Below are 14,804 nucleotides of genomic sequence, written 5' to 3' on the forward strand. Positions count from 1 at the left end.
CCCAATCTTTAGGCAAGTCAGCGTGGAGCTTCCCTAGGTCCTTCGGCGCAAGTTCCTTAACTGAGAGGGTCCTGAGTAGGCTGACTGGCAGCCGTGTCCTTGGCCCACAGATTGCTTGGTCCCAAATATAGCCCCAGGGACTGGTTAAAAAAAAAAAAGTTTCTAGAGCAGAAACCGGAAGCATAGTTCCCTCCCCTAGGGGTGCTCAGCTCTGATTAGCCATGACAAAGAATGTCTAAGGTTACTGAGTCCAGATGAAACGCTCAAAAGAGCACGCTCCCTCTTAGACCTATTTATAACTCTTTCACTTTTCCCACCAAAATACTACCAAGTACCTGGTAACCTGTGCTATCTCTGCAAAGTACACACACGCAAGCACGCATGCACGCACACACCCCATTTTATTCTTAGCTGTAATCACAGCGGCACCACCTGGGGGGTAGAATAAAAAGAATGAGACTTTGTTTGCTCTTAAAGGTTGGATGAAATCACCAACACACTATAGGTGTGAAATAATATATGAAAAATGCACTGCATTTGTAGAAACAAAGTTATAATGTAATTATTTACCTGATGAATAACCTTAATGTGTACTGCATCTTGTTTAGTAATCTGTCTTTAAAAATTTTTAATATAGTCATTTTGCTTTTTAGCATAATCCAGAAAAAAAATAATTTCTGGGTGTTAAGTGCCTAAAAATAAAAATTATTCTAAGGGCAAACAGCTAATTGGATAAAAGGTTTCTGTGGAGGAAAGAATTTGGGGTCAGAGAGGAAGTCCGACCTTCGGGAGCCTCTTCCCTTTTAGCTGTGAGCTCCCTTGGGAGTTAATACATGCGTTGAGAGTATGTGTCTCCTGCTGCTGGCAGCCCCAGTTTGCAATTTCAGAGAATTCTGACGAACTTTCTGTATCCACAGTGTAAGCCAACTTTGTGGGGGGGGGGCAGGTAGGAGTGATAATTTGCATATACCCTGTGGTACAAAGGCTCCCAGATGACAGATCCCTTTCCTTCAATAGCACAGGAAGTCCAAGGAATCTTGTGGTTATAATGTGCGTACATTGCTTCTCTTCAGTGCCTGAACACTTCTTATAACCTTGGGGAACCACCAGGTCAAGAGTGTGCTGTCTGTCCTTAGCACAAGCAGATCTTGGAAGTGGTCCCAGTGCAATCAAGAGCAACGTGTGGGAAAGTGATATGAACCCCCAGGACAGGCCACAAATCTTCCAGCCATCCTCAGCCCCATCTCCAGAGAGAACCCCCTGGAAGGCAAATTTTCATCCTAACTTTGGAAATCTTAGTTCAGTGGACCCCGTATCTCCCACTCCTTGAAGTACACCACGGTCTCCCTTGATTGCCACCCCTCCCCTCCAAACTGAGCAAAGTGGACTAAGAGTGAGCCTGGGTCTGAAGCAGACCTTTGGTTGATTTGGGCTGGAAGGGGGCAGATTCTGTTTGAAACCAAGAGGCACTTGGAATTTCTCAATTTGAAACAAAAGTTCTTTAGTGTTGCTTTTTGTTGTTGTTTTATTGGGAAAGTCATTCTTCCACATCCTTGACTTTCCTTCAAGGCTGGTTGCACAGTCTGTTCTTTGCGGACGTCACAGAGCCATATAGCAGGCTGATAAATGCAGAATTGAGAGGAACACTAATTCTCTGGAGAGAGAATCCTGTGTTTGTCCAAAGACTGGATCTCTGCCTCCTCCCACACCACTCACTCTCCAGCCAGTTGCATATTTGGTGGGGAGATTTATGGGACTAAACATACAGCTGCAAATCTTTTCTTTTCTTTTCTTTTCTTTTTTTTTTTTTTTTCCTCCCAAGAACAGTGTTCTGCTGTCAAGGCTATTATGCACTAAATACAGACACACAACTTATTTACAACAGCAGTGTCTAAAACTCCTAAGTTTTATCCTTGCTGAATGTGAATATTTTCATATACGTAAAGCATTCGATAGATGTAAGGAATTCATTCTATAGAAGTAACTAGCACATCTTGACTCAGCTTAATTTCGTTCTGTAGCAACTTTGTTAAAGTGAGTATCCTACGGACAGGACAGTGATTCCTTCAGGAATTCCATACTCGATTGCCTTTAAAATTATGCTGATTGTTTACAGTGGTTTCTGGATTCTCTATCCTTGTGGGATTCTCTTAGCTTAAGGAAAAAAATCTCTCTTATCACCCTGTATTGATTTTTATTTTTATTTTTCGTATTTAATCTCAATAACTAATACAAATTCAGGATCAATTTCCATCTCCCAAACCAGAACCCAAAGTGGCTTTCCTGGGTATGCACCATGCAATGGCTGGTATGTCTTCCTTTCAACAATCTGCATTCACGGGGCTATTTGTGGGGAGAGATTGTGTGGGAAGAGAGATGGAAGAGAAAAACCAGTATTTATTTAATGTCTCATTGATATTAAACACTGGGCTTAGTACTTAATCAGATTTGATCCTCATAATAAACTTGATCCCCATTTTACAGATGAGTAAAGTACAACTCAGGGAATTTGTAAATTGTCCAAAGTCCCATTACTAGTGCATTATAAAGGTAAGAGTTAAAACAATTTTATTGCACTATATAGAAAATGTACAAATTATTTAGGCACATCTCAATTTATTACAAAATGAGCTACTAGTGAAACTATTACCCAAGAATTCTAAGATCACAGGTTAGTTGCCTACTTTTGAAATTTGTATCAGTTAATATTATAATCATAGTATTGAAACTTTATCTCTCGGTCTCTGTCTTGCTAAAAGGTTTGTTATTTTGAGGGAAAGCCCGAAGCAGGCTTACCCTCCAATCCTTCCTCCTTCAAGAACACAAAGAAAAAAGAGAAAAAAGTGAGAGTAGCTTTCACATGAGTGCAGTCATTTCAGGGATGCGAGTGTCTTGATGAATGCAGATTTCCATGGCAGTAAGAAGACACTTATGTAACCATAGGTGTAGTGTTTCTTTCCAACCTCACTCCCACTTTGGATAACAATTGAATGATTGTGATGGAACCCTAGCCATACATGGACGAATGTGCAATTGTGCAATCCCACGGGCACTCAATCCATCTGTAGGGTTATCCGGCATCTGCCAGGACCGGCACAGGAGAGGAATTAGAGGCAAGATTATTTCGTTGGTTTGGCTCCTTATCAGGAGGGAAGCTGGAGTTCAGCCTAGGTATTCATCCCAACCTGATCACACCCTGAAATGTGCTGAGTCCTACTCCTGCCTTCCCTTTAACTCTTACCAGACCTACAGTGGTTTTTTAGGACTTTTCTCCACTGCCTTCTTGCTCAGAAATCACTTACGTATGACTTAGGAAGGTGTCCTTCTTCCTTCTCATTAAGGATGACGTCCTCCATATCCCTTTTTTATAAAGTCAAGGTACTACCATTCTTGGAGGAAATGAGTTTAGAGCAGCTCCAGGAGCTCATGATTGATCTCTTTTCTGTGAACCGGGACATGAGAGAATTGCAATAAAAGCTTTGAAAACAGGTCTGATACAGATAATTATAAGCAGAAGAAAAGCATCACACCCTCACTTAAATTCTCATTTCCGCCTGCGGGTAGCATCTAAGTTCCCTGACCCTTGGTAGGAGGTAATATGTACCTAGGGTAGATCTATTCAGAGGTTGTCAACATGTTCTGTGTATGTGTGTGCTTTTTAATATAGAAGAGAAAAAAAAATCTTTCCCAGGCTGTGTGCTTCCTGTGGTTCCTTGTAATGTGTGTTTATTTGTAGAACATAGTGTACCATAGACGCTAATTCAAAGTCCATTGTAACTGAATATGTTACACGATTCTACCTGCGTTTTCCAGATCATTTTGCACATTTTTAGTAACAGGACATTGGAACTGCAGGAACCACAACAGTTGTGAGGACCGCTTAGGGAGAGATGACGTTTTTACTAACAGCCTGACTCCAAAAATACTACCTTGAATACAAGCATGATAAATGTTTGGAATGCTTTTTTTCCTCATCATGCAAGAAAAAAAATTGAAATAAATATCTAAGTTCAGGATTTTAAATGGCACAAAAGCAATCCAATATTAACCGAGTAAAAACCTTCTTGTGAAATTGGAAGACCCTAAACATCAATGTCACAAGATATCTGAGTGGACCTAGACTGTTTAATTAATGGTTAAGCAAAGAGAAAAAACATGTGTCTTCTACTATTCTCTGCATTCCTCAAGCTTGCATATATACATTGTACTTTATAAACGTGTATTTATGTGGGACTGTGGAGTCATATGGAGTTCAAATTCCAGATGTGGCACTTCGTTGTGTGACCTTGAGCAAATAACCTCTTTGAGACTCAGTTTGTTCATAAGCATTATACTAGTGATCATGGGTGGCCAGTGATAGAAACCAGCTACCATAAAAGAAAAAATTTTTAAACATTTATTTATGGGGGCACCTGGGTGACACAGTCAGTTAAGGTCCAACTCTTGGTTTCAGCTCAGGTCATGATCTCAGGGTCCTAGGATTGAGCCCCGTGTTGGTTTCCGTGCTCAGTGTGGAGTCTGCTTGAGATTCTCTCTCTCTCGCTCTCTCTTTTTTAAAAATTTATTTATTTTAGAGAGAAAAAGAGTATAAGTGGGAGGGTCAGAGGGAGAGAGAGAATCCACAGCAGACAGCCCGCTGAGCACAGAGCCCGATGTGGGGCTCCATCTCAAAATCCTGTGATCGTGATCTGAGAGAGACTATGGACTCTGAGAAACAAACTGAGGGCTTTAGAGGGGAGGGGGGTGGGGGAATGGGATAGACTGGTGATGGGTAGTAAGGAGGGCAGGTATTGCAATGGTGCACTGGGTGTTATATGCAACTAATGAATCATAGAACTTTACATCAGAAACCAGGGATGTACTGTATGGTGACTAACATAATATAATAAAAAATATTATTATAAAAAAAAACAAAAAATACACAAAATCAGGAATTGGACACTTAACTGACTGAGCCACCCAGGTGGCCCCAAAATCACCTTTTTCTAAAATTAAGTGCAGTCCAAGTCACCACTCACCAGGGTTGATGACAAGTCCAATATAATATTATTTTGTGTCCCATTGCCCATGCTCTTCCCCTTTGGGATTATAGGTCCCCCGGCCCCATCCTGCGGTTTAGGCAGCCCAATAACATGGACTTTGACTACTGTGCTGCCCGTGCTCCTTGTCCAGCTGGCCCTGAAGGCTGCCCCTTTTCCACCCCTGGACTCCGGGGCATAGGTCCTGAACAGCAGCCACTGAATGCTCATCCTCCAATCACAGCCCTTACCATTCCAATTCTGTAGCCTGCAAGAGCCCCTGTAATCAGGAGGTCTGCAAGAGCCCATCTTTGAGCCAATCCTGCAACCACCCTCTCCAGTCTACAGAGATCTATGCACTGTTTGCATCAGCTCCCGTTTCCCTCCAGTTCTTTTTAATAACAACTTTGTTGAGATAGAATTCATATACCATGTAGTGTATATCTCACTTATTTTTGGTATATTCACAGTTACGCAACTATCCCCACAATCAATTTTAGAATATTTTACCACCCCTGAAAGAAACCCTATACTTTTTTCCTTAATAAAACAAATATTTTTGAGGATTGCAAGTTGGTTACTATTTGAGTGGGCTAGAAACCCTATACTTATGAGCAGTTACTACCATACCTCCCCATGCCCCAGCCTTAGGCAACCACTAATCTACTTTCTGTCTCCGTGGATTTGTCCATTCTGGACTTTTAATATAAATGGACTTATACAATATATGGTCTATTGTGACTGACTTCTTTCACTTAGCGTAATGTTTTCAAGGTTCATCCATGTTGTAGCATGTAGTTGGTTCCCTTTTATTGCTGAATGATATTCCACGATATGAATGTACCAAATTTTATTTCTCTTCATCAGCTGATGGACATTTGGCATCCTTTAGTTCTTGAAGCTCCAAGTCTCCCTCCCTTCAGCTCTTTCCCTCTGGTGGCCCCAGATCAAGGGGTTATAGACTCCAATGTCTGTGTACTAGGTGGCAGAGAAACAGGAACTGGTGTGGACCATGGCAAATGAGAGAACATCTACTAGAGGTAGCCCCTACTCAGCCATTGACAAGTGGCCATTATGACCCAGTGTTATTAGAGCCTTAGATTGTTCCAGAGAGGCCAGATCCTGGATTTTTATGTGGAAATGTCCTACGTTTTAAGTGTTGGTCAATGAAAACAAACAACCAGTATGTGAGAGAGACAGAATACAATGCCGGTTGAGACTAAATGCTAAAAGTAATCCCTGGTGATGCAGAGACACATCTCACCTTAGGGAGCCCGTGAAGGGTTAGCTGGAGCGTGAGCTCACCTGGCAGCTACTGCCTTCTCATTTGGCAACCGAAAAAAGGCTACTTATTCATCCCTTTGGAGGAAAGAAAGACCCAGGTCTAAAGTTAGCACTCTGCAGCAGGGGGGAGTGGAATTTCTCTTATTCTTTGGCTCGTGAGTATGCTGGAGCAGAAAAAACAAAGCACGAATGTCTACTGTAAATTAGTGCTCAGTTGCCCTCCTGCAAATTACCTGTGGCTCATTCAGGATGGACTGTAACATGCTAGTATGACTTTGATTATGACCATGACTTCAGTCATTGTTGAGAACTGCTGATTCTGTACAAGATGTGCCCTGAATCCGTGAGGACAGATTTATGGATGGGCAAGGAGAAACAGTGATGGTGTGGTCTCCTTATAGACAAAGATGCCATGGCAATATAGGTTGGGAGTGGAAAATACTGAGGTTCATGACAACAGCAAGTGTTCATTATGTAAATAACCACTTTGCTTACCACAGTCCACTTGCCATTTTGTTTTGCATGTGACCACAGAGGAAGTGGGTATTTTTAAAGGGAATGGAGTTCATAGAAACCAGCAGTCTAGTGCTTGACATGTGCAAAGAGGTTTCAAATTCATTATCTAATTTGAGCCCATGTAGATAAGCATGTTTACCTAAGCCTCTTTTATAAATTGAGACATGGTAGAGAAGACATGACTTGATGAAGGTCATCAAACAAAGGAGCAAAGACTTAAATCCTTATCATTGAATTCCAAATCCCACATCATTTCCAAATCCCACATCTTTTCCATCCATAGCTGCCCTTCTAATACTTTCCAATTTTGGTTTGAGGAATAGGTATAGGTATTTTTACACTTAATAATACAGTGTTTTATTGTATTTACTTTATATATTTTATTTTCATATTTAAAATATATTTTATGTTTTAAATACTTATAATTCATATTATTTATATTATATCAAAGTGTTTGAGTTGATACTGTTATTACCCACTCAGAATATAAGAAAAGGAAATGGTGATTTTCAAAACTATTTTCATATTTTCCCATTCTTTGAGTCATCAACACTAAAGTAATTAATTAATTAATAATCGGGTATGCATATTAATAACCGAGGCATTGTAAAGAAACATGATGACAACATGATGTAACAACAGATATGGGAGACATTAAATCAATCTCAATCAGACAGTCTCCTTTCCCTTCCATCTCTCGATCTTCTCTCCCTTCTTCCCTTTTGTCTTCTTTTCTTTCCTCCTTTTTATTTTCTTATTTTCCTATTCAGTGAGGGGATAATTTATAAGAAGGAAGAAACCCTTCAGGCTCAATCAAAGTTGTGCTTTTTTGCTTGATGCATTTATACATTCAATTCATTCAACAATGCATATTTATTGAGTTACTACATTGGTTTCCTATTGTTGCTGTAACAAATTGACACAAACTTGGCAGCTTAAAACAAAGAAAATGTATTGCCTTAGTTCTGGAGTCAGGAGTCTAAAGGTGTCACCAGGTCCGCATTCCTTCTGGGCTTTCAGAGGGGAGAATCCATTGCCTCGCCTTTTCCAGCTAATAGAGGCCGCTTGCATTCCTTGGCTCCTGGCCCCTTTCTCTTCTCTCTCCAATTTCTTGCTTCTGTTGTGACATCTACTTCTGCCTTCGGCTTTCGAGTCTCCCTCTCGTAAGGACGCTTACAGTTACATTGGGCCCACCTAGATGACTCAGGGTAATCTCCTGATGTTAAAATCAGCTGATTAGCAACCCATTCCATCTATAACCCTAACTCCCCATTGCCATGTAAACTAAATATTCAGAGGTTCCAGGGATTAGGACATTGATATCGTTGGGGGTTGGGGATATTGTATCTACTCTGTGCCAGACGCTGTAAAGACATATTCTGTTTGATTCTGTTTTGCTGATTAGCTATACTTATCAGTGACATCTGGAGATCTGTGTGTCTCTCCATTTTTCTATTGGAGGTACATAAATTACTCATATATCCAACGTCCACCTCTTCAGGCACACAACAGATATACCATCTGTTAATTTGTGTCAGCTAAATAAGAAAGTACCCAGCATCTGATGCCACCACTAACCTCAAGCGAAGTACCTCCCTTTGAGGCAGGAGCTGTGGGTCACTATGAAGCTCACTATGGTCTCTCAATATTGAGTGGTGCTTCTTGTTTTTTAAATTGTAGCTCTCTCTCCTACCACAGGTTAACTAATACTTAGTGTAAAAGCTGCCCTTTGTTGGCTTCGTCCACTTTCACAAGGCTGGGAAATAGGGAAATGTGTGGAATTTAGCATCTCAATGGGGACACCTTGGCAAGTGAAAGGAAGCACTCTTAATAATCATTCTAAAACAGTAGGTGGAAAAGAGGACTATCTTGGGAACAGTGGGCCATAGGGTCTGCCTAAATATTGAGTCCAAATGAATAACAGCCATAAACACTGACTGTCAAAATGGATTGAGTACTCCATTGGTTCGGAGCCCTGCAGTAGAAGCTTGATGTACTTCACTTCATTTAATTCTTAAAACATCTTATAAGGTAGGTATTATTATTATTATTATTATTATTATTATTATTATTATTAATCATTCCTAGTTTAGAGTTGAGGGAAATGAAGCTCAGAAATTTAAATACCTAGCTTAAGCTAGTAAATTGCTAAATTTAGGATTTAATCCTAATTTTGTGAAACACTAAACCAAATGCTTTTTCTATTATATTGCCTTCCAGAAAAAGTGTAGATTCTTGGAAATCGTTGTCATCAGCTGGGTGCAGTTGGATATTTTAAGAAATGTTAGATGTTAGAAATACATGATGACTTCATTAGAGGTCTGTGGAAAAGCAGGAGCGGTAATAAATACTTTTTCTTTGTTTTTCCTTTAGGTCTGTCAGTTTGTTGTTTCTGTAAATGGGCTCAATGTGCTGCATGTCGACTACCGGACCGTGAGCAATCTGATTCTGACGGGCCCTCGGACGATCGTCATGGAAGTCATGGAGGAGTTAGAGTGCTGAGCAGGTGGACATCCTGGCCCTTCAGTGGCCTGAGGATGACCAAAGCCAGGACAACACAAAGCAATGCAATGACAAGACTTCCATACACATGGATGGTTTTGGACACACAAATCTTTTCTCCATACATACACATCTTGATTTGAGTTTCATACACTGTTTGAATGTGGAAGAACCGGGTAGATCATCTTTTTAAAAAAAAAACAATTTATGTTCAGTGTAGAAAAAAATTGAGAAATGGAATTTCCTGACATAGTAGAATTGCCTTACTCGATTTCTATTTGTAGTTCTCAGCCATTGTTTTTTATCTTAGTTCGCAGAAAGTTGTCGAAATGCTTCTCTGGCCAAAACAGCAACATGCTAAAATCCCCTCATGGGAGTCAATAGAAGAGTTGTTACAAATTTTAAATTGTTCTCTTACCAGAATGAACATGGAACTGTTTATGAAAGGATCTGTATTTCACAAAGCTTCAAATTAAAGCAGTATCCAAAGGAATAGTACCTGTTAACTAGCATGTTGAAGAAGGTTCTAAAGCATTCAAGTGCTTAAAAGCCATTTAGAAATGACTTTTTCTTAATGCCTGCCTTTAGTATCAACTTCTAACATATGTTTTCGGTTATGATATTCGTTAGAAAACAAAAAAACTTGTGATGAATATAGATGGGATAAGTAGGGAAATACTACTTATGATTATTTGCTCTGATTTCTCTTCCTGAGCCTAAATAATTTTGTCTTATCAATCAGCTACAGAAGCTTTCTAGAATAAATCCAGAGTATGTTGAATGTCAAAACAGAGGAATTTGTGTATACACATATCAAGCCTCTGGCAAGATTTCACTTTGAAGTTGTCCCTTTTTAAGTGAAGTAATCTAGAGCTTGGCCCATATGTGATAAAACTTGAAATTAAATTGCCTTGTTGGCCTGAATTTTTACTAGCTTTCTAGTGTAACATATTCTAAGGAATGACATGTCCTGCTTATTTGGCGGGATTATTTTTCACCAAAACATCGTCCTGTGTTGTCATTTTTCAGCTCACTGTATATATGCATGTTCCTTTTTTTTGGCTTAGAAAGAATGCATTTGGGGGCTTGGTGTATAGAGGAAATTCCTCAAAGTGCCAAATTAGGTAGTCAGGGAAGGCCAGATTCTTTATTCCATATAATGCATTCTGAACAACCAGGTTACTTTCTTATCACGTATTAACAAATGAAATATGAATGTTGTACCTCAGCCATTCTCTTTGTGATAGGTTATCGTAATGTATTGGTACTGGTGAAATGGACATACCGTGCTAAAGATGTTACATATATATGTTTCTAGTAATCCAACTTTTCTGATCTTAGCTTTAGTCAGAGAATAGGATTTTGAAGTAATATAGAATGTCTAACATTAGAACCGTGGATCTATATTTGGGAACTAGTAGCAGTCTGTGTGTATGTGTGTTTATACTGTATGCCAGGCTTTGTGCTGCGGCACTTAACATATGTGATCTCTTTGAATATTCATCAAAACCCTCCAAGGACACCTGGGTGGCTCAGTTGGTGAAGCATCTGCCTGTGGCTCAGGTTATGATCCCAGGGTCCTGGGATCCAGCTGCATCTGGCTTCTTGCTCAGTGGAGGACCCTGCTTCTCCCTCTCGCTCTGCCCTCCCTCATGTTTGTGCGCATACTCTCTCTCTCAAATAAATAAATAAAATCTTAAAAAAAAAAACCCTCCAAGAAGGGTATTATCATCCTCATTTCTCAGATGTGGAAACTAAGTCTGAGCAAACTTCAACATCCATGTTCACACAGCTGCAAGATCTGCTAGGATTCAAACATGGGTTTGTTTAATGCTAGAGCCCATGTTACCACCCCTCCCCCAGCCTTTCCCCATTTAGGGACCTACTGTTGTGGACTTATTTTGTACCCAGTGCTGTGCTAAAACTATACATCACTTATTCCTACTGACCTGTGAGGTCAATATCGCTATTATCTCCATCTTACAGCAGAGGAAGCTGATTCATAAAGAGGTTAGTCATGTGCCTGAGGCCACACAACTAGTGAGAGGGAGACCTTATGATTCAGCTCGAAAAGTTTTTATGACATCTTTAAAAGACGAGTCTTAAAGGCTGCCTGTGCTCAGGTGTTCATTAAGTGACAAAAGAAGGAGGACCAGCTTTGACGATGGCATCTTCTTGCTGGCCCTCTGTACTTTGTACTCATGTCCCAGTGCCCATCATCTTGGGCCCTGGCATAATATCACTTCCCTTTATCAATGTAAGCTCCAGAGAAGCATCTGTCTTTCTTTACTCCATTCAGCCTCCTGCCTGTGGAATTTCTTTGATTCAGAGAATGTTATTGATATCTTTGGTCAAATGGATACTAAGGGAAGAAAAGGAAAGAAAGAAGGAAAGCAAGGAGGGAGGAACTATTTCTTCTTTTGGCTCTCAGCACCCTCAGTTTAAAGGCCAAATGCTTGAGAATTCTACTTAAGGTCAAGAGAGCTTTGCCTTAGCTACTCCTCAGCAACTGCCCCCCAACATCCTTACATGGTAATTAAAGTGAGTGCTCCCCTTCCCATCTGGCACTATTTAGCTCCCTCTAACTTTTCCACATACAGCTTCTCCTCTCTGGAATACGATTTCTCCTTCTTTGCCTAGAGAAATCTGTCCAATTAATTCCCCTTAGATATAGTCTTCTCTGAGAAACTTTGCCAGCTCCCTCGTTCTGGGCTTGACCCCTCTTCTCTAAATTCCCATGGGTCCTTACGAATCAACCCCCTATGATTACAGCACAGGTGATAATTACTTTGGGGTTGTCCCTCACATGTCTGTCTCCCTAACTACACTCTGAGCATCGGCAGAATGGGACTGTGTCCTGTCACCCAGGTGTTCCCTTCACCTGGCACCATTTGTGACACAGTAGTGTATCAGCTATCCATGCCTGCCTAGCACACCACTCCAAACATGGCTCCTCACATTCTATGTGCTCATGATCCTGTACGTTGGCAGTTTGGGCAGAGCTCTGCTGGCATGGCCAGCCACTGGTCCAGGTGGTACTGGGTGGGTTCCCATGAACATTTGTGGTCTAGGAGGGCTCTGTGCCTGTGTCTCACAGATGGCCGGCGCTGTTGGCTGAGGTGCCTCCATTCCACCCCCTGTGGCCTTTCCCCAGAGCTCCCAGGATTCCTCATTAGGCCTTATAAGATGAAAGAAGGTAAGAGTGGAAACTGCAAGGACTTTTTGTGTACTTGCCTGGAGAGTCACCCAGTGATACTTCCGTAGCGTGTTGTCGGTCCAAGCAAGTCACTAAACTAGCTCAGAATCAAGAGGTGGGGAAGGGACTCTACCTTTGATAGGAGGAGCTGCGAAGAATGTGTGGCTACTGTTAACCCACCAAGAGTAGGTACTCACCATTCATGGGATAAAGGACCAAGGAATTACCTAGTTATTGAAAGGCTCAGCTTTCCAGATGCAAATTACTGACCACACACTGGGTAGAAGTTTGATATTAAGTTGTGCCTAAAGCCCAGTGCCTAAAGAAAACTTCAAAATTGGAAAACACGAAACTAATGGAGCCACGGAGAGCAGTTTCATGTCCTCATTTTCCTGATGAGCACACTGCGGTGTGGAATGTTCGGGTGGCTCACCCCCGCTCGTGAGGCTTGCTAGGGCGAGAGCCCGGGTTAGACGCCAGTCTTCTGCTTTCTAATCATATGTCCTTTACAAGATAGCTTTCTGTAGTGGACTCAAATGTGGTGAAGATAGGCCTTTAGCTCTGGGGTGTTCATAAAACCAAGTAGTGCTGTCTGCCTGTGAAGGTGAAGGGATACATTTTAATGGACTCAGGCCGTGGATTGTGAAATTATATCATTAAAAAATAAGTATTTTGTGTGATATTTTAAGAGGTGAATTGCTTTAAAATTTAGGAACTCCATTTCTAAATGTAACATCAAGAATTATTCTAAATTAACAGTAAGCAATATTCCTAAGAGCTTTTCTTTCGTGTGTGTGTGTGTGTGTGTGTGTGTGGTTTCACTAACTTAGAAACCCTGAAATGGCTTTGTTCCCAGAGAAAATACTTTTGATTTTTCAAGTGTTTCTGTCGTGTGTCAGTTTCTGTGGTGGAGGTGGAAATCTTCTTTGGTTTCTTTATTAGTGTAAAATGTGCTGTCAGTGAAATTTGAAAGCCATGTTTGTTATTGCTGTTGTAGAGAGAAAAATGCAGTTGCCTTTTGGGTTGGTCCTACTTGTTTGATGTTTTACTATTAATCTCTGATAAATAGTTGCATAAATCGGTAAGGGGATTAAATGTGAACTGTTGGGTAACAGGAAGAAGATATCCATGTTTGAATAGATTAGATGCAGTCACCTTCATGCTATCTTATAAAAGGTGAGCGCATTGGCGTGGTAGCAATTAACAATTAACAATTTAAAACTCATTGCTTTCCGTTCAAAATGGGAGTGTCACATTTCCAAATACTCTTCAGGTATTTGTGACAATAGTCAACTTTCAAGACCTATTTTAAACTGAAATTAACTACTCTCTCCTGTTGAGTATTAATCCTGTTTCAGTTTCAGCAGAATAACTCTGGATGGAACATTTGAGTCTTGCCAAATGGTTAGAATCCGTTGATATCACTGAGCATTGTTTTACTCATTGAAGGCACAATTTCAGGTGTCATATGCTTTTCCTCAGTTCAACACCAAAAGGACAAATCTGCAGCATACCAAAATGAAGTTCATCATCAAAGTTAGCATAGGATATTATCAAATGCATTAATATATGTACTTAATATATATGTTTATTTTTAAATTAGGTTGAAATTTATGTTTTCCCTTTTAAGAACTGTAGCATAATACTTAAAATTATAATATGAAAACAGATTGTATAGTAGGAAATGTTAAATTTTTAAAACGGTCACTTTGGGTTTACAGCTTTTCCTGTCTTTTAGGACAAATTAGCTGTTTTTTATCCTAAGAAAGGGTTGCATTATAAAGTTGCTCTACTACTAACCTATCAGAGAAAACACGTGGGACTCATATGTAATTCTCTAATGTAGCCAGAAGTGCCATTTGTAACACTACTTAATGATGGATGTTTTCTGACGCTCTTTTGCCTGGAAAAAAAAAGTGCATTAAAAAGCTTTTTCTGTACTGTATTTGATATGGAATCATTTTCTCCCTACATAGCCCCATATTGATGAGTATTATGGAATAGTCTATCTGGAAAAATGTTATGTAGTTGTTTATTACTCTGGGAGAATGTTAGTTCTTTTTTATTTTCAACTAATTAGGAAATTGATTACATAATTCAGTATGTGTGGGAGCAGGGTAAAGTATAGGGGTAAGTGATTGGATTGTACTCAATATTAACAAAAAAAACTTTATATTTTTCTCTCACTTCTTCCCTCCCTCCCTTCCTTCCTTCCAGAAACCTTGCTGAGACTATGTCTTGATAGACAGTGTATATAGGCCCTGGGAATACAAAACTCAGTAGATACG

At 40.2% G+C, this 14,804-nt stretch overlaps 1 protein-coding gene across 1 annotated transcript in view; it reads left to right on the forward strand.

Annotated features, from left to right (window-relative positions):
- Positions 1–14,461, forward strand: part of DEPTOR (DEP domain containing MTOR interacting protein) — a 137,282-nt gene extending 122,821 nt beyond the window's left edge. Inside the window, exon 9 of the mRNA XM_002925531.4 lies at positions 9,192–14,461. Within this exon, the coding sequence (XP_002925577.1) occupies positions 9,192–9,320 (129 nt within the window). The 3' untranslated portion in view covers positions 9,321–14,461. The remainder of the gene's footprint in view (positions 1–9,191) is intronic.
- The last annotated feature ends 343 nt before the right edge of the window (positions 14,462–14,804 follow it).

The sequence above is a fragment of the Ailuropoda melanoleuca genome, chromosome 9 (assembly GCF_002007445.2).
Source record: "Ailuropoda melanoleuca isolate Jingjing chromosome 9, ASM200744v2, whole genome shotgun sequence".
Lineage (NCBI taxonomy): Eukaryota > Metazoa > Chordata > Mammalia > Carnivora > Ursidae > Ailuropoda > Ailuropoda melanoleuca.